Raw genomic sequence first — 27,958 nt, forward strand, 5'->3', positions numbered from 1 at the left:
TGTTTTTCTAACCACTTTGGCCACGTGGTTGTCAAATGAGAGATTGCTATCAACTTGGGTCCCCAGGTCCCAAATTACTTCTTCTGTACTTAATGGATTACCACCTATGCGGTAATTTGTGGGCACTTTGTTTTTGCCAAAGGGGATGACTATACACTTTTTGACATTTAGCTTGAGGCCATGGCTCTGGCACCAGTTGTCTGTTTCTATGAGGCCCTTTTGGAGAATGCTTGTGTCGGCTGGAGAGTTGATTATGGTGCCCAGTTTGCAGTCATCTGTGAACTTGGTCAGCCACAGTCCTTCCGTGTTGGCTTGTACCTCCAAGAAATATATACCAAACAAGAGAGGTCCCAGGACTGAGCCTTGTGGGACGCCACTTGTAACTGGTTTGGAGTCTGACATGGCTCCAGCAATTCTAACCATGTGGGTTCTGTCCTTGAGCCAGTTTGCAACCAATCTAGTGACATAGGGGTTTATATTTAAGCTGGTGAGCTTATCTATAATGCCCGAGTGGGGTATTGTATCGAAGGCTTTTGCGAGGTCCAGGTAGGCTGTGTGGACCACCTTCCCTTTGTCAATGGCCTTGGTGACTGTTTCAAAGAAGTCGACCAGGTTTAAGAGGCAGGATCTGCCCTTAACAAAGCCGAACTGGGTAGGATCCAGTGTCTGTAGGTCCCCAATATCTTTATTTATGAGGTCCATGATGATCCTTTCCATAGCTTTGCAGACCAAGCTAGTCAGGCTTATGGGGCGATAGTTTCCAGGGCCCATTGAGGCAGCACCTTTGTGGAGAGGGACCACTGTTGCTGTGTGCCACTCTTTGGGTACATATCCTGTAGTAAGGCTGAGACTGAACAGTAGTTTTATGTTTGGGTTTAGCTCTTCTTGGAGTTCATGTAGGACGCAGCCCGGGACACTGTCTGGTCCCATTGATGCTGTGTTTTTTGCTTTGGAGAGAGCGGCTCTTACCTGGCATCTGAGATGTCAGGCAGGCAGCACTCTGCTGGGATAGATATTTGCCCTTTTGGTGGGGGGGGGGGAGTTTGCGCTGAACCTGTCAGCTAGGATGTTGGCAATGTCTGTGGGTTCGGTGTATTTTTTGTCATTTTGGACTAATTCTGAGCATATCTGGGAATTCCCACCCAGGTTCCTAACATAACTGAAGAAAGCCTTGTGATTATCCTTAGTGTCCTGTGCAATTTTTCTCTCGAAGCTGGCTTTAGACGATTTTATGAGTGCCCTTAGTTTTTTGCTATTACTGATCAGAGATGCCTTCCATTTTTGGGATTTTGCTCTATCATGTAGTAGCTTCCTCCTTCTATTGTATAGTTTGTTTATGGCTGGGGTCCACCAGACAGGACATCTGTCTTTGGAGGATTGGGTTTTGGTTTTATTTGGGATTGCATGATCCATGCATTCCTGAAGGTGTTCATAGAATGCATTTATAAAGGATTCTGCGGTCTGGGCCGTATTTTCCACAGGCCCGGGGGCTTTGAAGGATTCCACCTTGGTTTTGAGGAGTGTGAAATTTGCTTTAGAGAAGTTTTTCACTGTGGTTTTCTGGGCAGGGGGTGGGGTTGGGATGTGAATATCCAGTGAGATCAGTTTATGGTCTGATCTTACCAGTGAGGGATACACTTCTGGTCTGGAGAATAGAGTCCCCATGTTGGTGATGATCAGGTCCAGTATGTTTTCCCCTCTTGTGGGAGTGGTAACAAGTTGTTCCATAGCATTTGAGTTTATGAATTCTAGGAACCTTTAGGCTAGGGTGTTGGAGCTAGAGTAATGCTCCCAGTCTATGTTTGGGTAGTTGAAGTCGCCCAATATAATGGTTTTTGGAGAGACCTTCATATTTTCCAGTTGTTTTCAGGAAGGCCAAGTGGGGTTCCTGGGTTTGGGAGGGTGGTCTGTAGCAGGCTATAAACTGGAAGGCAGTTTTACCCACTGTTAGTTGCACATGGATAGTCTCTGATGCTTTGTGCTTTGCCACCAACCTGGAGGTGCGGGTATCTTTGATGAATATCGATATTCCCCCTCCTTTTGTGGTTCGGTTCAAGTTTTGGGGCCGAAACGCATGGTATGAGGTATAACCTGGTAGTGCTGGGGTGTTCTCGGGAGCCCTGAACCAGGTTTCTGTTACTGCACAGATATCAGTGTTCTCCATGCTAAGGAGAGTTTTGAGTGCATGCATCTTGAGGTTTAGACTTCTGGCATTGAGTAGCATTACTCTTAGTTTCTTATCCCTTGTGATACCTATGGACATTGTCAGAGTGAAGAGATTTCTGTGAATAAGATAACTGATGCAGACTCCAAGCTTTCCCCATATGCCCTCATTCTTGTTGTATGTTTGGAAACAGATTACTATGATCAGCAGGTGATGATGTGCTGTGATCTTTAACTGCACTGCAGTGTATGCTGTCAATTGCCATTTTAAAGGTGGGTTCTATCAGCAGTATTTTAGGTAATCAGAAGTACTTATAATGAAGTGCTCAAACTGCCTATTAAAAATTGAAATTCTTAACTTAAACAAGTTAACAATGTCAATGGTTAGCTTAGTTTCTTGGCCCTAAGGATACATGAGGTTAATCAAGGAGCCTGACATATTTGGCAAGCTGAGAAGAATATTTTTGTGGTTGAAACTCTCTGAGAATTCAGATCATACAAGAAATTGCCTATCAGCAGATTTTTAATTTTGCTACAGACATTTCTGAACACTGTTTATTTACTTAATTATTTATTTTAATTAAACCAAAATGAAATCCAATGACTAAAGGCAGAAATGTATGGATTTGTTCCCAGGGCAGCACATACTAGTTTTTTGCCTAATTCATCACTGAAACTAGAAACCACAAATGCCTCCTTTACAATTCATAGTTTCTAAGTGTGACACACATTCTTGCCATAATTTATTTTATTTGTGATAAACATCAGACCTTGTGTACAGCTGATTTCTTCTTTAAATCAGAAATATGGCTGAATTTCTTTTCTTATAGTACAGTGCTGGCCAAACTCCCATTGACATATTTCAATGTATTTACATCTGTGGATCATCTTAGTACACTGTTGAACCATGTTATGCTTTCTTTCAATCATAGGCAACTGTGGAATTAGTAAGTTAATTTCTAGCTCCTTTCTCAGTAAATGTTGTTGATTCTTGGTAAATACAAATCATTTACTCTATCTGCTATATGCATTTCTTTTTCTGACCCGCGGTAGTGGTGCTGTGGTAGCGTTGTTGCCTCACAGCAATACATTGTCCTGTTCGATTCTCAGCTAGAGCATCTTCTGTGTGCAGGCATGCGTGAATGGGCAGGCCTTCATTGAAGGTTGTGTGTCAGGGCTGGTAACTCGGCACGTAAAAATCTACTATCAAACATTAGCGGACCGGAGTTCCGCTGTGGCGACCCCTAACTGGGATAAGCCAAAAGACACAACAACTTCATAACTGAGTCATACCTCTGTAGTCCCAGGTAACAGCAGTGTTGCCTTGCATAAGAACTACTTGTCTCTGGTCCGTTTCAAAGAACACTGTTATACTTGTAAATAGTTTCAGAGACATCACATCAATATACTATAGTCTATAGGTTCATAGGTTCATAGGTTCATAGGTTCATACTAGGCTATCTGCCCGAGGGCATTTATAAGCCTAGCCCATAGTTTTGTGGCTTACGCCACCCCTTTAGTTTGGAGAAACTATGCCCATTATTTTGCTGTGCCTCTGTCGAGCAGTGACACTGAGGTAACCCCTGGGGTGTATCTGCGATCTCCCATCCATTGGTCAAGATTCCTCTTGAACAAGGCCAGCGAGGTGCTCTGCCTCACATAAACCGGGATTTTGTTCCACAGCATAGGGAGTCTTTGGGTGATGAATCTATCCCTCCAGCACGTCCTATTAATAACCGTGTCGAGGTTTAAGTCTCACGCCCTTGTGGCTCTGAGGGATCTAGATTTTTTGAGATGAAGCATGTTCATCAAATCTGGGTTTGACATGGCCTTGTATGTCAGGCATAGGTCACCTCTGAGCAAGCGGTAAGCAACTGAATATAACTGGAGTTCTTTCAGTCGGGCAGCATAAGACAGATTTTTGAGACCCTTTATCCTTTTGGTGAGGAACTTTTGTGGCCTCTCCAGCTGCTGCAAGTGTCGGGTCAGATACATTCCGAATGGGGCATTGTACTTTCGATCATTGGTCTGATGAGTGATGAGTATAGGGAGACTATGACTTCCCTTGATCTAGATGTGAATCCCTTCATGATAAGGTGGGCAATGTAGAAGGTCTTCCTAACTACTTTAGCAATATGGGTGTCGAATGAAAGGCTACTGTCAACCTGGGTTCCCAGGTCCCTAATAACTTCTTCTGTGTTCAGGGATTGCCACCTATATGGTAGCTAGGGGTAACCTTATTTTTCCCGAAGGGTATGACTATGCATTTCTTGGCATTTAACTTTAGGCCATGGCTCTGGCACCAGTTATCCGTTTCTGTGAGACCCTTCTGAAGGATATCTGTGTTGGATGTGTTTTCAACTACGGCGCCCAGTTTGCAGTCATCTGCAAACTTTGTCAGCCATAACCCTCCTGTGTTTGCTTGTACTTCAGAAAAGTAGATGCCAAACAAGAGTGGGCCCAGGACTGAGCCCTGTGGGACACCACTTGTGACAGGCTTTGAGTCTGACATGGCGCCAGCAACTCTGACCCTGTGGGTTCTGTCACTCAGCCAGTTTGCAACCCATCTTGTAATGTATGGGTTTACATTTAAGTTGATGAGTTTTTCAATGATACCCGAGTGAGGTATTGTATCAAAAGCCTTCGCCAGGTCTAGGTAGGCTGTATGGACTGCCTTTCCTCGTCAATGGCCTTGGTGACTGTTTCAAAAGTCAACCAAGTTTAAAAGGCATGATCTGCCTTTGACAAAGCCAAACTGGGTTGGATCCAAAGTCTGCAAGTTCCCTATGTCTTTATTTATGAGATCCATTATGATCCTCTCCATGGCTTTGCAGATAAGGCTTGTCAAGCTAATGGGACGGTAATTTCCAGGGTCGGTGGAGGCACCGCCTTTGTGGAGTGGGACCACAGTCGCTGCGCCACTCCTGGGTGCGTGTATCCGGAGGTGAGACTAAGATTAAACAGCTGTCCTAACTGTGGGTTTAATTCCTCGTTGAGTTCATGGAGCACACAGCCAGGGACACCATCAGGTCCCATGGATGCTGTGTTCTTTGCCTTGGAGAGAGCAGTTCTCACCTGGGCGTTAGAGATGTTTGGGGGCTACAATCATTTGGTATAGATATCTCTCCTTTAGGGGAGTTTGCACTGAACCTGTCAGCCAGTATGTTGGCAATGTCTGTAGGATCAGTAATCTTCACATCATTTTGAACTAATTCTGAGCATATCTGGGAGTTTCCCCTAGGTTTCTGACATAGCTAAAGAATGCCTTATGGTTGTCTTTAGAGTCCTTAGCTATTTTTTCTCAAAATTAGCTTTGGATGATTTTATGAGAGCTCTTAGCTTTTTACTTATAGTGATCAGCGGTGTCTTACCTTTTAAGGATTTTGCTCTATCTTGTAGTAGCTTTCTCCTTTTGTTGTAGAGTTTGTTTATGGCTGGGGTCCACCAGACTGGACGCTTGCCTTTGGTACAAAGAGTCTTTGTTTTGCTTGGGATTGCCTGATCCATGCAGCCCTGCAGGTGCTGGTAGAAGGCATTTGTAAGTGATTCAGCGGTTTGAGTAATGTTAACCGCCGGCTCAGGGGCCTTAAAGGAGACCACACTAGTCTTTAGAAGTGTGAAGTCGGCTTTCGAGAAGTTCTTTACTGTGGTCTTTTTCATTTTGGGTGGGGGCGGGATGAGGACCTCCAGCGAGATTAGATTGTGATCAGATCTCACCAGTGAGGAGTATACTTCCGGTGTTGAACATTGTGCTCCCATGTTCGTGATGATGAGATCAAGTATGTTTTCTCCTCTTGTGGGGATGGTGACTAGTTGTTCCATGGCATTTGAGTTTATGAATTCCAGGAACTTTTGGGCTAGAGTGTTTGGGCTTGAGTAGTGTTCCCAGTCTATATTAGGGTAGTTGAAGTCACCTAGTATGATGGTGTTCGAGATACATTTATCCCTCCAGTGTTTTCAGGAAGGCCATATGAGGTTCCTGAGTTTGCGAGGGTGGCCTGTAACATGCTACAAATTGCAGAGCAATCTTGCCTATTTAATTGCACCTGGATGGTTTCTGATGCATCGTGCGATGCCACCAATCTTGAGGTGTGGGTGTCCTTGATGAATATGGATACCCCTCCTCCTTTCTTGGTATTGTCCGGGTTTTGGGGCCGGAACGCATGATATGAGGTAAAACCTGATAGTGCTGGGGTGCTCTCAGGAGCCTTGAACCAGGTTTCTGTCACAGCACAGACATCGATGTTCTCCATACTGAGAAGGGCCTCGAGTGCGTGCATCTTGAGGTTGAGACTTCTGGCATTGAGCAGCATTACCCTTAGTTTTTTTTCTTTGTTTTGTTCTAGGGTGGTAGGTTTAGAATTTGAGCCTTGCCTAAAAAAGGCACTATGGGGGTGGCAAGAGCCTTTGCCAAAATCCGGAATCCCAGGGGTGACAAGTGCAAGCCGTCCCTTGCGAAGCAGCGTGGCTTGTCCAGCATGTCATCCCAGGCAGACAGACATTGGATCCCCTTTGAATGACACCAGAGTTTAAGCCAATTGTTAAAGCTGATCATCTTATCTCTGTATTGTGGCATCATTCTTGGTTGAAGGTAGGATACTGCTCAAGGTCAGGGTCATACCTGCTTGGGCTACATAATCAGAGAGCTCCTCTATGTCTCTTTTCATGTAGTCCAAGGAGGTACGTCTCAGGTCGTTAACACCAGCGTGGACAATGATTGAGTCGTACTTGTACCTGCTGTTGAGAGACCTGAGTGCATGCGTTATGTGGCGGATTCTAGCACCCGACAGGCAGCTTACTGTGACCTTCTCCTTACTCAGTCTGGTGAGCGGGACGTCAGTGTGTCTGACTATGGAGTCACAAATGACTAGTGTGTCTGGCATTGTGTTTGGCCTTAAGGGCTGTGACTGCTTGACACTCTGACTGTGTGGTCTATGTGTTGCAGGTGTTGTGTTCTGAGGTGGTAGTTGTTTGGGTGTCTGCTTTGGTGGCCTCTGCTGTTTTGGTAGATTTTTGATCAGAGCCTCCGAGTATGTCTTTGTGTGTTTATGTGTATGATTTGAGGTTGTGATGGTATTATGTGAGACTGGGTCTATAGTGTGTGTGGTTACCTTCTCCTCCTGTCTGGTCATGCCAGTCCTATGTTGAGAGAGCTCAGCCTCCAGTTTGGCCATATAGTTGCATCTCTCGCATGTATTTGTGTTTTGTGGGAGGAGGAGAGGGTTGTCTGTGTACATGTAGTTGTTTTTTCTATCAGAGTATGCATTCTGTGGCATTCTGTAAAAGAAGCTGGCTTACCTTCTCAGAGAGTTACTACAGCAACACCATTCTAACTGACATCAACTTGTAATGTGATTGAGTTGTTCATGTCAAAATATTGTAATGAGGGTACTTCAGTTACTAACTGTTTGAGCATTTCAAAGCTTTTTTCTTCCTTATAATGTTCTTTTAATTTCCTTTATGGTGAACTCTCATTTAGCTTGTTCAGAACACACTTTGAAAGATACTGCATCATTTTAAAATGCATTGACAGCCTGTTTGTCTTTAGGAGAAAGCAGTTGCACTATTACTCTTACTTTCTCAGTGTGTAGTCTTAAGTATTCAGATGTTTAAACAAGACCAATATATTTCAACTTTGTAAGCAGAAATTTACTCTTAAGTTTAGCTTTGAGGGTATTCTGTCATAGTCGATTCACTAACTCAGTTTCATGTAGTCTTATTAGCATATCATCAGTTGTATTAATAGCAACATCAAGCCCTCCAATGATCTATTGAACAGTTTATTGAAATACATTATATACTGGCAAATACCAGATGGAAGCCTGAACAATCTGTAACTACACAAATGAATCAAAAGTATACAGCGTTAGTTCACAGTGGTGACCATGCTTATAACCAATTCAGAAAGCGTAGTTTTTTTAATTAATCATACCCATTTTTCTCCATGTGGTTTAGCTCCTTCTCGATTTAACTCTGCAAAGCTACAGGAACTTTTCTTAAAGGTACTACTGATAACAGTACATTATCTGTCTGTATATGATAAATACCTGGCAAACAGCTTGAGCTAACAAATAAATCTTTGTACTACTTAAGTAAATCAGCAGACTGAACCTTTTCTGGGCCAGCCACACCTGTCCTCTGTGATGAAGAGGACAATTTGTTAATGTCAAATGCACCACTTAGCTACATAGAAACCTATAAGGCCAGATAAACAGTCTTAGTTACATTTTTGTATCCAATTACTGTGCTTTAGTTTGCGAAACATTGAACTAGTAATTTGAAAGAGGAACTAACATATGGTATGTATATATATATATATATATATATATATATATATATATATATATGGTTCTACCTGACATAGTCGAAACCACACAACACCGACAACCACATCACCGACACCACATATCCGACAGTCCATAAACACGAAACCACACATAACCGAAATCACCGACGGTACACAAACACGAAACCCCATACAAAACAAAACACATCCCCATTCCACAAACCACACACACAACACAAGCACACCAAAATCCTACAAGCCCACACTAAACCTTACCTAACCCTAAGGTCCGTCACCATCCTAACTCACTTAACCCACCCCCCTAACTCACTTAACCCACCCCTATCGCCCCTAACCCTAACTCTCCCCACAGACCCGCAATCTCCACACTTACCTGCTCGCACTTAACGCGCCTACTACCGATACTCACACAGCCTTTCCCATGTCGGCATCCTCGGCGCTTGGTGTTGTCATCCGCCGTGTCGGTCTTCTGCATTGTCGATGTTCTGCAACTCGCGATTTAGCGTCGGTCTTCGTTCGTTCTTTCTGGAGCTCCTCTCCGCTTCGGGTCTTCTGCGCTGTCGACGAAGTCAGGTAGAACCATATATATATATATATATATATATATAGATTCACTTCAGAAGCTCGAATTTACAAAATCTCGAACTTCAAATAACCGAAACCAAAACATCGAGTTTTGTAAACTCGAACTTCTGAAATGAAACCAAAAAAAAAAAAAAAAAGACAAACATTGCTTTTGCAGGGGGCTTCGCCCTCCTGCACCCCCCACACCCCCCCTACTTAAATATACCAACTCCAAGACCGCGCTACAGTGGGGAAATGGGAAATCTCCCGTCTTGCGCTGTATGAAGCAAAATGGGAGATTTCTCATTTCCTGTCAACACCACACAAAAAAAACATTACGTACACACAGAGCGCAAGAATCCTTGCCTCTGTGTGTACGCAATATTAAGGTAAGTAAACTTTTATTTTTCAACACTACACATATTCGATTTACTGAAATCTCGATCATATGGTCTCGACCATACGAAATTCGAGATTTCAGTAATTCGATTATGTGAAGTGTACCCATATATATATATATATATATATATATATATATATATATATATATAAATGTGGGTTTGACAGGCTTTTTAGGATCATAGTTTGACATGATTTATTATAATCTGTTTCCATTATAGATGGATGCATGACTTATTCACATGATGGAAAGTGCAGCATGTGTTCAGAATATATATATAATGTTATATCAGAATTAAACATCCTTTATGTTTCACCAGATAAGGCAACAATTCTGTCACTGCAAATATTTCATGGCCTGAACTCACTCAGTGTGCTACGAAGGATAGTGCTCTCTGGTCCAATCAGGGCAGAGATGCATTGAAATTCCTAAGGGCAAAATGGCAACCATAGGTACTTTGTGTGCCTGAATATCCAAGAATGGTCTTCTATGTATCAATAAAGAGCTGTCAGTAAAATCTGAAATACTGCCTCTTAGACATCAGCATGCACAGTCATTTCACTGCCACAATCTGGCATGGTGCTTTAGACTCATGTTTCTTTATGGGTGGGTACATGGCTTTTTCTGAAGATGAAGAACATATCCAGAATATATGCACAATAATAATATCAGGAGTGTTTCTCCCCGGGCCTCCGCTGAAAACAGGCTCTGTTGAACCTAGTCGGACATTCCCGGTCAACAAATGTTAAATAAATAAATAAATAAAAATTAATTATGTTTAAGTAAAAATTGTATGTATTTTTCCAGACAAGGCAAAATGTATGTCTCTGAAAATATACCATGGTCTAAACTCCATTTGTTGAGAAGGACATGTGGTCAAAGTCCTGAATGAAATGCACTGAAATCCTTAAATGTAGAGTAGTAGTCATGGGTTCATTGTATATTGGAGGTTGTAAGGACAGTGTCCTGAATGTTTTATCCAGGACTATCAAAGGGCTATGAAATGCTGTCTTTGACATAAGCTTGTACAGTCTGTCATTACATCTGAAGTTAAAGGTCTATCTATTTCATTACACGAAACAACATTTTTGTAACTGCAAACTTGGAGCCACCAAAACTCTACATACTGATAGACAATTTGCTGATGTCAAATTCTGTAATAAACTGCACTGAAATCCGTGTGGAATAACAGTCAGACACTTTTTAGTTATTTTTTTCATCTGAAAATTTTATAATGGTCTAAAACTGACTTTTATAAATGACATGTTATACTGTACATATGTGCTAAATATAAGAATTCACAGGTATTACACTGTCATAGTGTAACTTGCTAAATTATTCTCTGCTTCTACTAATGGTAGATGCATAACTGCTGTTTAGATTGTTGTGTGTAGTAAATGTCTTGAATATAACTTTATTAAGATGACATTTCAAGAGAAATAAAAATTCTGAACATTGATCCTAAATAGGGAAGGTTCTCATCAATGGAACTATAATTGAACCCCCTCCCCCAACACAGACACAGAGACTCACACACACACACACACACACACACACACACACACACACACACATTTTAATGTCCTTTATAGTAAGTACATTAAAATATGTTTTATGTGTATCTTTACACCTAAAAACATAAACTGCAGTAGTTTAGTATCATCCCCTTATTAATGTGAAACGTGCAACAGTATTTCAAGGTTTCGGAGACTTAGTCCTATATTGCTAGGTAACAGAAGTGGTCTTATGTAGCAGTTTTAGTGTCTTTTCTGCTATTTAGTAAACACCAAATGCATATTTCACTTTTTTCAGGCTGGCAAACTCATTATATATCTAAATCATATCATTAGTTTGTTGTAATGAAAAGAGAATAAAAATTGTACTTTCTAAGAAAAAACATAATTTTAAATGTTAATATAAAATACGTTGGTTTGGACATGTGCTGAGAGGGATGCAGAGTATATCGGGAAAAAGATGTTAAGAATGAAGCTGCCAGGTAACAGGAAAAGGGGAAGGCCTAAGATAAGGTTTATGGATGTGGTGAGAGAGGACATGCAGGTGGTTGGTTTGACAGAGCAAGATGCAGAGGACAGGAAGAAATGGAAACAGATGATCCGCTGTGGCGACCCCTAACGGGAGCAGCCAAAAGAAGAAGAAGAAGATAAAATATGCATATTTTACTTGTTTTGACAGACAAGCATATATTTCAGATTTTACTGTTTGTTTTCCCTGATTGGTATTAGGTCATGTGATGTGCACTATAAGATTTTCAACACAGAGGACTTATCCTGAAAAATTCATAAGAAATATCTTCTTGAAGAAGAAACAATATTGTCATCTGCAGGCAGTGGCAAATTCATGCTAGAATTGCCTTTTGAAACTATAACTGACAAAAAAATTAGTTGAAAATAATACAGCTTTCAGTTCTCTTTGGAGTAGCAAATATAAAAGCTATCATGAACATAACCATATAGTGATATTGCTGTGAATTCAGTCCAAACTGTATATACAATTATATTTTATGCTTTTTATGTATTCTGGCATAAATGTTATTTAAATTATTTTGTATTAAAATTCAAGATGTATTTGTTTCTTTGTCTTTGGGGATAAGAGGCAATCTAGAGATATTTTACAGTACATTAAGGTTGTAACATTCTCTGGAATTTTCATTTGAAAATGTTAAACTGTTTTGTTGCTACATAAATTTATATACAGGAATCAAAACTTGTCAGAATCAGTCAGTGATTTGGGGACAGCCCTTTGGGAAATGGTCAGTAATAAATGAGTTTAATTTTATTATGATTATTATTTATTTCTGCAACTAGGATACCATGATCTGTGAATATACAGTCTGCTGTAATACGTTCTGTCACTTTTCGCCAACACCTACCACTAACACTTGGGATATATCTACCCATGCCTTCTATCTGCTAATGCCATTATTTGTTTCTCTCTCTTCCCCGTAGCTATCAGTTGCCACCAGCTCATTTTCTTGTTCACCTTTTCCACCAGACCCAACTTTGCCTCCCTCTAGGATAAACCCAGCCCATGAATGGAGTCGGTGAGGATATGTATGATGCTGATGCATCATCATACTGTTGCAGAGGGGTGTGTCCTACCCTTCTTCCACCCTACTTAAGCCCTTCAAGCCATAAAATTGCTGCCTAGAGGAGATGCATACTCACTTCCATGTATGTATAACCTACCACCCAAGCAGTATACCACATGTAGCACAGAGCTCACCCAGCCCTTTAATGCTGCTATGACAATGGGCCTAGGAAGCCTCCCTCCTCCATCCCAGGATGGAAAAGCCAATGTCAGTCATTCACATTCATCCTACCCCCAGAGTCCATGCTGGGTCATCTGGGATGCAGTAAGGCCTTTTTTCTGTACTATTGGGTTAGACAGCTAATACCATTATTGGGGCATTTTCTACCATGGCCCATGACAGGGAAAGTCTCCTTCTCAATGAATGGAACCAGCTTTGCTATCGGTGTTTAGGTTTAGTCCAGTGAACTGATTCCTGTGTTTTATTTCCATTCTTTAAACTGCCCCCCCCCCATAATCTATAATACATCTTGTTCAGAGAGATGAAGATCATTGAATATGTGTAAGACAGCTTAATCCATACATGGTTTGGTAGTGAAGGATGTTAAGAACCTACTAATCTGTCCTATATGAGTCTATATTGAATTAGTGAATGCTTAGAAAAGTGAACGCTAATTCATCGATCCCTATTAAGTGAAAGCTTACAATCTCGAACACCCGGAACAGCGATTTTTTTCACAGGGAAAAAAATCACTGGGCCAGTTTCAGGAGTTCACCATTTCCTCCACTGTGGTGCGATCTCGGAGTTGATATATTTAAGTGGGGGTTGGAGGGGCAAAGCCCCCACATTATATAATGTTTTAAATTTTTTTTTTTTTTGTGGACCAGCGATTTTTTTCCCTGTGAAAAAAATTGCTGTTCTGGGTGTTCGAGATTTTAAGCTTTCGCTTAAAAGGGGTCGATGAATTAGCATTCACTTTTCCTATAAATATCATGTTTTGTGACCAATGTGAAGCTAAAATGTTAGTGCTCTTGAAGAGCTGTAGATGCTATATAATACTCTCGATGTAAAACTAATCCTTATGCCTTAGCTGTAGTAATGTATAGATGCTATATAATACTCCCGATGTAAAACTAATCCTTATGCCTTAACTGCAATAATGTATAGATGCTATATAATACTCACGATGTAAAACTAATCTTTATGCCTTAGCTGCAATAATGTATAGATGCTATATAATACTCACAATGTAAAACTAATCTTTATGCCTTAGCTGCAATAATGCATAGATGCTATATAATACTCTCCATGTAAAACTAATCCTTATGTCTTAGCTGCAGTAATGTATAGATGCTATATAATACTCTCAATGTAAAACTAATCCTTATTCCTTAGCTGCAGTAATATATAGATGCTATATAATACTCTCGATGTAAAACTAATCCTTATGCCATAGCTGCAGTAATATATAGATGCTATATAATACTCCCGATGTAAAACTAATCCTTATGCCTTAGCTGCAATAATGTATAGATGCTATATAATACTCACGATGTAAAACTAATCTTTATGCCTTAGCTGCAATAATGCAGAGATGCTATATAATACTCTCGATGTAAAACTAATCCTTATGCCTTAACTGCAATAATGTATAGATGCTATATAATACTCTCGATGTAAAACTAATCCTTATGCCTTAGCTGCAGTAATGTATAGATGCTATATAATACTCTCAATGTAAAACTAATCCTTATGCCTTAGCTGCAATAATGTATGGATGCTATATAATACTCTCGATGTAAAACTAATCCTTATGCCTTAGCTGCAGTAATGTATAGATGCTATATAATACTCCCGATGTAAAACTAATCCTTATGCCTTAGCTGCAATAATGTATAGATGCTATATAATACTCACGATGTAAAACCAATCTTTATGCCTTAGCTGCAATAATGCATAGATGCTATATAATACTCTCGATGTAAAACTAATCCTTATTAGCTGCAATAATGTATAGATGCTATATAATACTCTTGATGTAAAACTAATCCTTATGCCTTAGCTGTAGTAATGTATAGATGCTACATAATACTCTCCATGTAAAACTAATCCTTATGTCTTAGCTGCAGTAATGTATAGATGCTATATAATACTCTCAATGTAAAACTAATCCTTATGCCTTAGCTGCAGTAATATATAGATGCTATATAATACTCTCTATGTAAAACTAATCCTTATGCCATAGCTGCAGTAATATATAGATGCTATATAATACTCGCGATGTAAAACTAATCCTTATGCCTTAGCTGCAATAATGTATAGATGCTATATAATACTCACGATGTAAAACTAATCTTTATGCCCTAGCTGCAATAATGCATAGATGCTATATAATACTCTCGATGTAAAACTAATCCTTATGCCTTAGCTGCAGTAATGTATAGATGCTATATAATACTCTCGATGTAAAATGAATCCTTATGCCTTAGCTACAGTAATGTATAGATGCTATATAATACTCTCGATGTAAAACTAATCCTTATGCCCTAGCTGCAGTAATGTACAAATTATCTCCTTTGACATTAAGTACATCATTTGACTATCCTCAATCTTCAGCTAAGTTCAGCAGTTTATTTACCAACAGTAAACCACTTGAGTTGCCTGGTCTCATTTTCATTTTCAGCAAATGCTGCTGTTTTTCTTTTGTCTTTTCCCAGTTAGGGGTTGCCACAATGGAGCTCTGGTCTGCTAATGATTGGCAGTAGATTTTTTTTATGGGTGCCGAGGTGCCAGCTTGACACCCAACCTTCAGCTAAGGCATGCCCATTCTACCCATGTCTTTCGAACACCACTCGACCGCGGGGAGGACATACAGACTCCACATAGACGGCGCTCCAGCCGAGAATTGAACAGAAGAACCTCTTGCTGTGAGGCTACAACACTACCGCTGCACCACCGCAACAAATGTATGTTTCAAATAAAATAAACATGCAAATCAACTCAAACAGCTGGAGGTATGGTTCAGCAGCAATTTTTAGATCTACAGTCCAGCGACTAATAAATCCTTCTTCCTATTTTTTCAGATGAAAAAGGTTAGGAAAATAAAAACTAGCCTAAAATATACACACTAATAATACGCAATGAGTATATGCAATTCCACATTCCAGCGATAATTAAATATTGATCTTCTTGTATATTCCAATACTGGATGAAGTAGAGATGTTAAAATAGAGAGCAACATTTAATTTAAATACTTTCTGTTGACATCTACCTAATAAAGTTTATATTCAGAATAGGAAATAATATTAACCTGACCTAATTTTAGTTAATATCCAACTAGTGAACTTTTTTTTGCAAATACCAGTAGTATATTGTCCAAACCAGAGACTGTTGTTGGCAAGTACACAAATATTTTTACTCTTTAAGTGTAGCCAATCACTTTTGCTATATTTTGCACAAAAATTTGATTAAATTTTCACAAGTTTCAAAGTTTTATTGCAGCATTTATTTTCAGGCCATTAGCCTTACTTCACCTTTCTTGTTCAAATTAATTTTGTATTGATAAGGTTATTAGAGGCATTCTTGTTTGCTGAATAAATGAGAAATAACCATTTTGTTTGTACAGATTATGCAATAGTTTAGTGAGCAGAGCTGAGTTTAATATAACACATGCATGCAGTTGACTGACTGATAATTACTATTTTTAACTTCATTGCCTTAAAATGATAAAAGCAAATACTGTACAGTATATATGAGGAGTTTTTGCTACCTTGCTACCTTGGTGTATTACCAGTTAAGAGAAAAAAAAAGGTATGAGACAATGGTCAGAAGTGAAGTGCAGCTCTCATCAGCCAACTGCTTTAAAAGCTGTTAGATGTTTGGCGGTGACAGTACAGAGTGTGTTCTAGCTTTCAAAGATGTCAGAAGGTTTCAATGATGCAGTTTTGTAGTGACCACTATGTATGGCAACCAAAATCATAATAATAAGGATCTAATGTATGAGCATCAACATAACGAGCCTTTATTGCTAGGTTGATATGTCATAAAAGTGGATAACAAGCTTAACGTTTTGTTGATTTTGGAGTATAATCAGTGTGTACCATGTATTAAAAACCAGCATGTAACTGCAGTAGAACATCACAAGGTGTGCATAATGGAAGGTACGTGTAGTAAGATGGCATGTGATATTTACAGAATGTTCTGTTTATGGAAGTAATGAACCTTGTTTTCTCTGAGTATTGCATTATGTTTTTGTAACTTTCTATTTCTCTTCATGTACATTTTAGCTCTTTATTTTAAAATGAATTAACTACATTGTGATGGCAAATGCAATGGTTTTTATAAATAACATTAATATAAAAGCACCATTATAGTAGTTACTGCACAGTAAAATTTGATTATAATGTATCAAAAATGTAAATGTTAGTCTTAAACTATGAAGGTAGTCTCTATAAATTTGTTTTGAGAAGCTGTGATAGCATTTTGGCCCAAGCTGTGGTTGAAAATGGTCATTAGACCAGTTCATATAGCAAAGTTAGATCAATAAATACAACATTTTGCTAGGACTGGAAGAATAAAATGATGACTGCATTTTATTTCTGTTTTAGTATTTGCTGTCTTTTTCCCTAACATGGTTTTGGTTTATTTTGTTTTTCTTGGTTGTGTGATGGTTATATGGCATAGCAAACAAAAATATCCCTGATAACCTTCCTGCTGAGCTGGCACACCTAAAGCAGCTGATGAAGGAACTTGCAGAAGGAAATCATAAGGTAAGATATAAAGTCCTATATAACTGTTCAGTGTTCCACGATTTCAGCCGTAATACATGCTGGGTATGGTTAATATGGGGTCATATGATTTCCAATCTAGACTTCAGACTGATGGGAGCCCATGGCACCATGCTAATAATATTTTAGGAGCATTGTGAGCCCAGCAGATTTGATATCATTGTCCAGTTTGTCTACATATGTGGTGATAAGTGTTGTCCATCAATTTTTCACCTTATAGTGAGAATATTCCTCACTAGAATTTTAGTTTGAATCATCCCACCCCCATTTGTCTCTGCTTGACTTATCTCACATAATGTTCTTCTAACTTGATTCACATGGACTCCTTGTGTGGTCAGGAAGAGCCATACCCCTCCACTGAGCCTGATTTTGCATGTTCCTCATAAGAAATGTTTTTCTGTTAAATCTTTGAGGATTACAGTCAGTCAGTAAATGTCACACATTTGAAGTTTGTGCTTCTTTTTCTTTACAAAATGCAAAACCTGTTCGTCTATTAACTTTTTGAGTGAACTGAGATAATAATTCAAAATTGTCCCTGATTTTGGTCATTTGTCCCTAATTATTTTTGGCTTTGTTCAGAATTCTTGAGATAGAATTTGAAAGGCATGGGAAGAACCTATGTTTACGTTCATGATTCAATCTATTTTACTTTGGCACTTGTGTTGCTATGTAAGTAAGAGGTTCCTCTTTTGACTAATTTAAACAACTTCTGTGTGTAATATCAAGCCATGACCAACTGCTTGTCATCCAGTCCTTGAAGGTTATCAGGCCTGGTGCTACCCCCAGCTTCTGCACTATATATGCTGAGCCTTAGAGGCTCCTTTTCAGCCTTTTCTTCATAAAACAGTTTTCCAGGTACCCACTGTCTAAAAAGCAATGCCTGTAAGTCTATTCTTAAAAGAGTTATAGATTTAGGTTCCTTTGAAAGGGCATTCATTTGTCTGGAAATCAGTGCCTTTACAACTATTCTTAGAATGCTGTGGAGATATTTCCCCTAGGAGGGGGACTTAGCATATGTTAGACCATTATCTTTCCAAGATGGTTGATTAGCCTTGCCTAACCTTTTAGTGGTGCAATTTGCAAGGATGCCACAAGACATTGCACATGCTTCTAAATATAAAATTCAGGCATTTATCTGGCTTCTGATCTCCACTGGAAGTTTTACTAGGAGTGTGGAACACCTGCCTTTCTCCAGTGTTATAAAAGCATGACATCAAACTTTTTTCCCATCTTTCTTTCTCTCTAGCTTGCCCAAATAGTGATTTAGCCTTGTTCCCAAATGCAAGTCATTGGCAGCATAGATAGATCCATCTTCACAAATGTGCTCCTGATAATTTAATCACTTCTCATATTTGATTTAGAGTACTGATTTGCATTTACACTGTATTTAGTAATTTCCTAATTTCCAAGATACATAATTATTTAAGTTAATATAACTGTAGAAATGAGATGTAAATAAGATCTTAGAAGTCCGTGATTTGCACAATTGAGAGAACGAGTAAACTGGAAACTAGACCAGTGCATGTTAAAAAGATGCACATTAGTCAGTTAGTTAGTTGGTTTAATTAGTTGAAGAGATTGTATCTGAAATATGAGTTTCTTCAGTCATAGGCTTTGGAATAAACATGCATTATTGAGTGTGAACAATATTTTAAGGACTGCAGTGTGACCCTGCTGCCCTACTCTATAGGTTTAATGTATGTCTTATGTAAAAACCTACAGGTGGTACTTACTGATCCAAAGATGGTGAGGCTATTTGGGTCACTCTGGGATAGGAATATTATATATTAAAAACTAGGGTGAGACTGTATAAAATGTAAATTAAGAATAGGCTGAAAACTTGGGCTATACTAGATGGACCAAGTAAAAACTAAAGGCTTGTTATGCCTTTCTTTGTCTCTGTGAGAAAATCCTCATGGTACATGCCATGCCTGCTGTACTTAGATTTCTTCTGGTCAGCATATGACACCTTCATTGACCTTGAAGCTTAGCCAGTTCAAGCTCTGTCCTGAGGATTTTCATGCATTCCTTGTGAGACTGCACTGCTTTAGTATATACACCTCAGTGTCCTTTTAAACATCTCCTGCACAGCCTATAAACAGCTAGAGCAGCTTCTTGTTTTCATGCCTTTTGCCAGGAGTTTGCCGCTATTTGTAGCACTACATCCATGCAGGTAATTCATATATTTGGGCATTTTCCCCACCTTTCTTTCATTGTTTTATTAAATATCCTCAGGTAGGTTCTGTAAAAGTAGGCTGCTGATGATGTAACAAGGGTGAATCCATATAAGAGCTGCAGATTATAGGACATATTGCTTTTCCCTAAGCTGTTTTTTAGATCTGGCTGAGTGGCACATGTTCGCTATGACAATGAAAATAATGATGTTCTTTTTTTCATTGCTGCAAAAAAGTACACCACTGTCTCCCAGATTTAGCTTTTCCTCAGTTAATCTAATGCATGGGTACTTGGAAAATAAGGAAATACATTGAAAAAAATACATAATTTAAGTTCTTCATCATATATGACAGAACACATAGAATATCTTTTTAAATCACTTCTTGTATCAGAATTCAAGGGCTGAGAGGCAGAAGAGAGGTTATCTTAGTGGCTGTTAGATTATCTCAAATAATAAGCATATAATATATGTATATAATATTATATCAGATAACATCACTTATGCTACGGTAAGAGTTGTGATCTCTACTAGTGCCAGAACTGAGTGTTGCCAGATTCAAATGCTTACTGTATTGAAGGTGATTTGGATTACAGTAGCTGACAGTGAATTTACAAGAGTTTCCACACAGCTGGAATTGAATGGTCGATGGAGAGAAAAGGTTCCCCAAAGAGTACCCACTTGGACTTTCTCTGCATTTAAGTTGTACAACTCACCTTTAACTAGAAGGTATGTATCAGTAGTTCAGTTTCATGTTGAAGAAATTCAGAAAGTATGTACATTGTGGGAAATTTATGACCATTACCATAACAGCAGCAGCAATACAGAACATATATTTAGATTCTGATAGTTATTGGATGCAAATGATGCTTGTGTTTACATTCCAAGACAATACGTTGATGTTAAAGCCATGAAAATTCTCATCTGTGTATGGTTCAACCATTAGCAATGTAAAAGTATAAATGCAGCACAATATGGTGCAGATTCTTGCAACATAATCTATGATTCATAGAGACACTCTGTGCAAACCCCCAATGCTTGCACAGCTTGTTGGCACTAATTATGTATCTAAAGTAAGACAATGTAGCATTTTTATGCAGGTAGCTGCGCTCTTATCGACATAGGTGAATAGCACAGAAATTACATAGAGACCATCCTGTATAGTGCAACATGTACACTGAAGTGTATGTAATACACACAGAAGACACAGACCACCTTGCATGAATCTTATGAGAGCTGAAAATGTTACTTTACAGACTGCAGCACTTGGAGTAATATAAACAAAGGCTATGCTGCTCATGCTAACATACAACAGGATGTCACAAAGCAATGCATAATGATATCTAGCTAAAGAGTCATTTCACTTTTAGTGTAATGATGTCCACAAACATGGACCCCTGTCAAAGTATAGGAGAGCAGGAAAAAGGGAAAGGCGGCTGGCAAAGGGACAGACAGAAGGGCAATATATAGGAGTGTAAAGGTTGGGAGAGAAGAAGGGGCATTATTTTTGTGGGCATATGGTCCTCATTTATTCATCTAGACAGAAAGGAAGATAATGAGGGGTGATAGAAGAGGATGGGAAGGAAAGAAGGATAGGTTACTGTGCAGGAGCATGTAGCACAAGCATGGGTTAATGTGTAGGAGCATGTAGCACAAACATGGGTTAATGTGCAGGAGCATGAAGTGTAAACATGGGTTAATGTGTAGGAGCATGTAGCACAAACAGGGATTGATGTAAAAAGACTAGGATGGGGAGACACTAGACTGAAAGAGACAAACTGAAGGTAGACTAATGATGATGGGAAGGGTTGGAAAATGTGCAGTATGTGGTACCCGACACAAAATGACAGGGGTACACCAAGGTCAGGATAAGGTGAAATATGAGCAGCAGTGTGAGATCTGCAACTTTGGCCCTAAGGAAAGTTAATGTTATCATCATCTGATGGATCATGGGCAGGTCAAAACTGGTATGGGTCACAATTTCATCTGGCTACTCAAGGTTTGGAACTGGCTGTGTGATAAAATCTGCACTTTACCCCAGAAGAATCTCAGTTCTGGCCATGCACCTGTCTCCTGCTCTCTCAACTGCAGCCTCCACCACCAGCTCAAGCTACTACTTGCTACCTTGGGCAATGAGACCAAGCTAGCTGCCAGTGAGAAGGTGAGATCTCCATCCAGCAAGGCAGTTCTGATGTCATCATACTCCCTGGTCTACAGCCACAGCAGGGTGGAATGCAGCTGAGCGGTCTGCTGAGCACATGTATTATTTGAAGCTGCTGGGAAGAGAGACATTGTCTGCCATAGGTGAACATGTCCTTCTAATGTAACAGTTGTATATAAATATATATGTAAAACATAGATCAGCATTTGTCAAAAGAACTAACCCTGCCTGGCCACTAGTCTCTCCTGTGTCCTCCAGTAGCCAAAACAGTTCATGTCTTCTTCTGTTCATGCTGAAATTGGAAAGGCCACATCACAGAACTATGACAGGTATAAAATAATATGCCAAAGAAACACTTAAAATATCCCATACCTTTGTTCCATTAGTTTTGTCTCAGGCAGCAGGCAGGTATGTGTTCCCTGCACATAAGTTAACATACCTACACAGAACTATGGCCCGGATACATACAAAAGCACACCAGGTAGCATGGGGGCTCCATGAGATCATTCAGCATAGCCCACCATATAACATGTCCCTGAAAATCCCCACAATAAATGTAATTTGCAGGTACCACCGCTACCTCCTTCTGATATAGAAGCAATGCATAGTGTCCCATACACATTTGCTGTCAGTAAGAAGGTCATTTCCGCAAACATACCACAAATGGAGGCCATCAGGATGGCAGTGTCATAGGTCTTCATGCTGATGCCTACACTGTTGCCATGGCCTGGTAATGCCTGTGGCTGTGGTCACCACCTCATCCTAATCATACTAGGCACTGATGTTATGGAATGGAACAGTACTAGTTCCCAATAGCTGCTCCTTGAACCAGTGATGAAGAAAACAGAGCATGACCATGCTGTCTTTCATGCACCATGCAGATGCTTTCACCTAGCTACTTGCAGAGGTAGCTATTATTGTGCAAATGACCTCAGAAAATAGCAGCCTACAAATTACTTGTACAATGTGACTTATGAATCATGGGTAGTGAAGCTTGTAGATGTACCAAAGTGTGATGTATGTCCTCACACAAGTCTGCTGCATGAGTACATTGCCAGAGGATGTCAGATACATGCCTAAGTACTTAGGTGAAGAATATGTCACAGATGATTGGCAGCATACTACTCAACCTGTAAGTGCAAGAAATCTGGAGAAAGCCAAAATAATGGGAGACAAAGGCCCAAAAATATGGAAATTTTTTCAGAAATTGTTCTCATAAAGTTAGAAATTTGATACACTACAACATTTTGCATTCACGTGTATTTTCTAAACGATACAAAGTCTAAAACTCAAATGTCTGTTCTATGTTAAATGATCTAGTAACATGTATCCAAAATGATCTGCCAGAAAACCACAAATTTTATGAGGGACAAGCCAAAAATAAGATCCAAAAATCTGGACAGTCATGAGGTATGCTTAGCAGCTAAATAAAGCAATTCATAGGCATTCATGTACCTTGGCCTCATTTGTGTACATGTCAGCTAAAGAGGTATTATGCTATCGAGATAGAGAATGCACCAACATCGTGTCTGCTAAGTTGTACACAATTTAAAAACTACTTTGGAGAGTTAAGCAGCTACATTTACAGAAATAACACTTTTTGGAGTCATAGGCATTTTTTTACTCTGCAAGCAGTACATTGTCTTTCTTGATATTCCAAACAATTTGTACCCTTGTACAAGAAATCAGTTTACATACAGCTAGTAAAATAAATATGTGTATCTACATGTGACATGTGTCCATAGATTATACTGGCAAAGAGACAGCCTATGATACTAACACAACATATTCATGTATACATGTGTCAATTCATGTGGTAAAAGCATGTCTTTATATATGATATATGGTGGCCTATGGTGTTGAGTACAGCAGAGGAATGACTATACATGTGTAAACTTGCCATTGTTGTACTATATAATTGTCTCACCTGTTCTCTAGTGCTAGCACCATGGATGACTACACCCTACTCTACACAAATACGTGCCCTAAAAAAGAGGCTGCACCCTGCTGGGAGTGCAAATGTGCCAATGTTTGGCAAGGTACATAGCTATCCCATTGACTGTAGTATGGCATATCTCTCATAGCTGCACCTAGTGTATTATACCTTGGTTGTTCTTGAGTCTAGCTGTCATCCTACCAGACCTAGACGTACACATTTTATAGTTATATATATCTTATGGTCACAGATGTCTGCATGTCCAGAGGATGAGGTGGATGGCAGAGAATAGATAATTTTAGCCCTGCTGAAAATGTCTACTACAAGTACTCAGAACCCATGGGTAGTGCATGTTGTTGGGAGGGGATGCTAATAAGCATTTACAGGTCCATTAGTGACAGACTCTGGTGAAAGATATCAGTGCTTTGGGTTAGTGTAATTACATACTAGAGCAATGCCATAAGTGTGTGGCAAACGTACTACACAGTGCCAATGCAAAGGCACATTGCATAACATCTGAGAGGCCGGCCATGGGAGACTCCCAAGACCAGCAAGCTGATACAGCTGGAGGACTTTATTGTGTGTCAATGATGGGGAACAATTGTAATGGGAACACCTCTAAAGAAGTGGATATTGGCATCATGATGGAGCAACCCCCAAAAATGCGGGTGGATGATAGACTAGGTAACACTTACAGCAGATTTCTTTACAATAGCAACACTGCTGAGATAGAAGGGAGACTGACTACAGCATATTGTCCCTACATTTTATCATAGGAACTTTATGCATACAGCAAAGGCAGGTTAGGATTGTTTGGTATGTCTTGCATGGAAACTTTCAACATGCATGCCACAGAAATACAGTGATATCACATGTAATAATTCTCACTCAGGTGTATCTTTTGTTGCATAGTCACAAGGCAGACCATTGATGCAGTGACATCTGTAGAAGCTGGACAGTACAGCAGACTGATTTTGGCACCTGGCCAGGAGATGTTGATAATGAGACACAGCTACCATTACAGTCAGTTGTCATATGCACAAAGTCATTCTCTGTCTCCTTCCTGGGTGGACATCAATGCACACACTAGAAGATGAATGTGTTGTCTGACCCATAGGTACACATGAGTGTGTACTCACTATCCCTATTTGTGGATGGATCTGTTGTTGCTACAGTCACCTGTGATGTTCCCTTTGTGGCTGCAGTAGCAGCAGAAGGTGAGTGCATTGTGTGGTCACTCAGCAGTACCCAATGGCATCAGGTGTTACAGTTGGCCCTGATATGCAGGCAGCACATAATATCAATTAACAGATATGTTACACTTTCATCCAGGCACATGAATCTGACTATTGTGTTGTGTGTCATTAATGAGGATGTTGCCCCTTACTGCTAGCAGCTGCATGAGTACATGAAGTCCTGAGACCCTGTAATGATTGGTCTTATGAGGTCTGTGATGCCACATGCTATATCCATCTCCACCTGCATGTAGAGGGTTGACAGTGCCACCATCACTGCCCAGACTGGCATTGTTGTCTGAGGTCAGGGTAAGTTATGTACCCTAGGTGTCCTACACAAGGGGTCATCACAAGTTACATGGTCCTTGCCTGTATCAAAAAAGGTACAGGTGCGGACCATATAACTTGTGACATGGCTCTCACCTGTATCAGGAACTGTACAACACTCTGTCATCCATTATCCTGGCTGATGATGACACCCAGCTTGTGCTGGCCAAACAACTCACCAGTGGACTCCATCCAAGTCATGGTCCAACATTTGCATAACATCCCTGCCACTGCAGACCCCAAGTCCTCCTACAAAAGACCAGCAGATTGTACTCAAGTCACAGCTGTGTAGTGGCACTCCAGTCACAACAAAGGAGAAAGTTATTTCTAACATAGAATGCCCATCACCTCAAGACCCCCATCTCCAACTCATTTGAAATGCTGTCCCACCCACTGTGCATTGATAGCCATGTGCCTTTCTATCACTAGGAATTTGTGCACATGATAAAGTCTATGAATTACTCCACCCTTCCTCCTGTGTGATATATGTGGAGATACCTAATGCATGGTGTAGCCCTGGCATGCCCTGGCCAGCATAGCTGATATTAACACTGCAGGCAGCATGCTTTTCTGGGTGACATTACACTCTAACTGTGTGCTTTTCAGGCTCCATACTTTTGGTCTAGACATCAGTACTTCACCTGTAATATCAAGGATTGGGGTTATGATAAGGCTGCTGCTTGCTCCTGTTCCCCCTCACTGTTGTTGCCCATTAATGTTGCTGCAGCGTCATACTGGTCATGTGTGTGTGTGTGTGTGTGTGTGTGTGTGTGTGTGTGTGTGTGTGTGTGTGTGTGTGTGTGTGTGTGTATTCAGTAAAACTATATCAGCCTGCCTGCTTTCCCCAAGATGACATTGTGTAACATGACATATGGTAGTAACATTCTCCAGACAGTGGCAGAATCATAGTATAATGTGCACCAGATGTATTAAGGCAGCAGAAGCAAGGTTTGTGCTAACAAAACACATGCTTAATGATATTTTGGGTTTGTGTATGTGCAGTGTTATGCTGGAGTTTTCCAGTGCTCTGTGTGTTGTGGGCATCGTTAGGCAGGGCTCTGGTGGGTAGCCAGCATCACCTGTAACACAGCAGTAATATATGGGAGATGTATTACATTTGGACACAAAGTATATTCTATACATTTACTTTAATGTCAGCACCTGAACTTACCAAGTACATTGTCCTGTGAAATTTCACCTTGCAGTAAGCAGTGGTATAGCTGAGATGTATGTCACATACATGAGTCATGTGAAGTGCCTGGGTGATGGGTGGACACATTGGTTATAATCCCATGTGCATCACATGCTACCTGGCAGTTTACAGAATGGTAGCCTTTCCATTTCACATACCTCTGGAATAGTGGGTCATGTAGGCACATTTATGGAATCTCTGGCACTTCTTACCTCTGGGAAGTTAGCAATGTCAAAGAAGCCATGCACAGTGGTAGCTCACTCCTGTGATGTGCCTAGATATGTTCATCCATTGCAGGAGATTCGTGTCAAGGAACTTGTTCAGTGTTCTAGTGAATGTTTAAGAAGCATATAATGTGTTCTCTGTTGCTCTATGAAAGGTCCATATAATAGAACAGAAAATACTATACAAACCTAGGAAGACAATACATTCCTGTAGATTACCTAATTGGGTAATATGCCACTCAGGCTCTGTACAATGACCCAGTCAATACAAAACCAATCACTTATCTCTTGATCACTAAAGTTATGGAATGATACCCACTGCCAATACTATTTACTTTGCCTCTAAATGTTTCTATAGATATTGCTAGGAAATGCTGTTGTTAGTGGCTACTAGATACTGTTGCTGCATGGCATTTGCTGTGATTCTGAGCATTTTTGCTATTTGCTTCTCTAATATTTTCAGGGTGCTTTTCTGTTTTATAGTCTGGTACAATCACTGCATAATTCCCCTGGCTTGTAGGATCCTAGGATCATAGGAGGTTACTAGGCTAATGGCCATGGAGCCCTTACAAGCCTAGCCAAGAGTTTATCCCCAAAAATAAACCTAAATCAGCACCTATCACCCCTGTCAATAAGGGAGACAGGTAGAACCCCTGGGACAAATTTGTTGTTTCCCATTCACTCATCAAGGTTGTGCTTGAAGAGGGTCAGCAATGTACTCTGTTTGACGTGTATGGGAAGTCTACTTCAGAGACAGGGCAGCCTCTGGGAGGCAAATCTGTCTCTCCAGCAGGTTTTGTTAATATCACATATTAGGTTTAGGCCTTTCTAGTGGGTAATGCATGAGGAGTTAGACTTACTGATATGGAGCATCTTTAGTAGGGCAGGGTCCGAGATTGCCTTGTAGGCAAGTCATGACTATGTTCACCTTGTATATATTTGCATTAAATTAAATCCTTCTTTCCCTAACCACCTTCATCTGCATGTCATTACGCAATCATCTTCATATATTGTCTGCACAGCAGCATAGCACTATGAATTGCTACTAGCCCGTGCATGGCTATTTCCCACACAATTGCAAGCATCTTAGTACACAGTGTGTCTATGAATCCTAGCTTGTATTATAAATAAAAATATGAAATATTGGCAAACAGCACAACTTCAAGTTTCACTTCATGCTAGAGTGTCTACAGTCTGTAAGTTTTGCAATTCTATAATTCTATTCAACATATTTTAAAAATCCAAGGAACTGTTTATGTTTAAGTTGCAAATAATTTTGTTAAAATATATCAAGTATGTAAGCCTACCTTTACATAGTGTTACTCAAAAAAAGGTGAGGGGAAAAAGGGTAAGTTTCATTTTAATATTTCTTTACCCTAATTTCATGTTCATCCCCCAAACCTGAATATATAAAGCAATAAAGAGGAAAAATGTACCCTG

General features: G+C 39.9%; 1 protein-coding gene across 1 annotated transcript in view; it reads left to right on the forward strand.

Annotated features, from left to right (window-relative positions):
- LOC122799160 (uncharacterized protein C16orf96 homolog) overlaps window positions 1-27,958 on the forward strand; it is a 791,156-nt gene that overhangs the window by 423,862 nt on the left and 339,336 nt on the right. The window contains exon 6 of the mRNA XM_044068046.1: window positions 17,167-17,252. Within this exon, the coding sequence (XP_043923981.1) occupies window positions 17,167-17,252 (86 nt within the window). The remainder of the gene's footprint in view (window positions 1-17,166; window positions 17,253-27,958) is intronic.

This window comes from Protopterus annectens, chromosome 4.part0 (genome assembly GCF_019279795.1).
Source record: "Protopterus annectens isolate FY-2018-M chromosome 4.part0, PAN1.0, whole genome shotgun sequence".
Classification (NCBI taxonomy): domain Eukaryota; kingdom Metazoa; phylum Chordata; order Ceratodontiformes; family Protopteridae; genus Protopterus; species Protopterus annectens.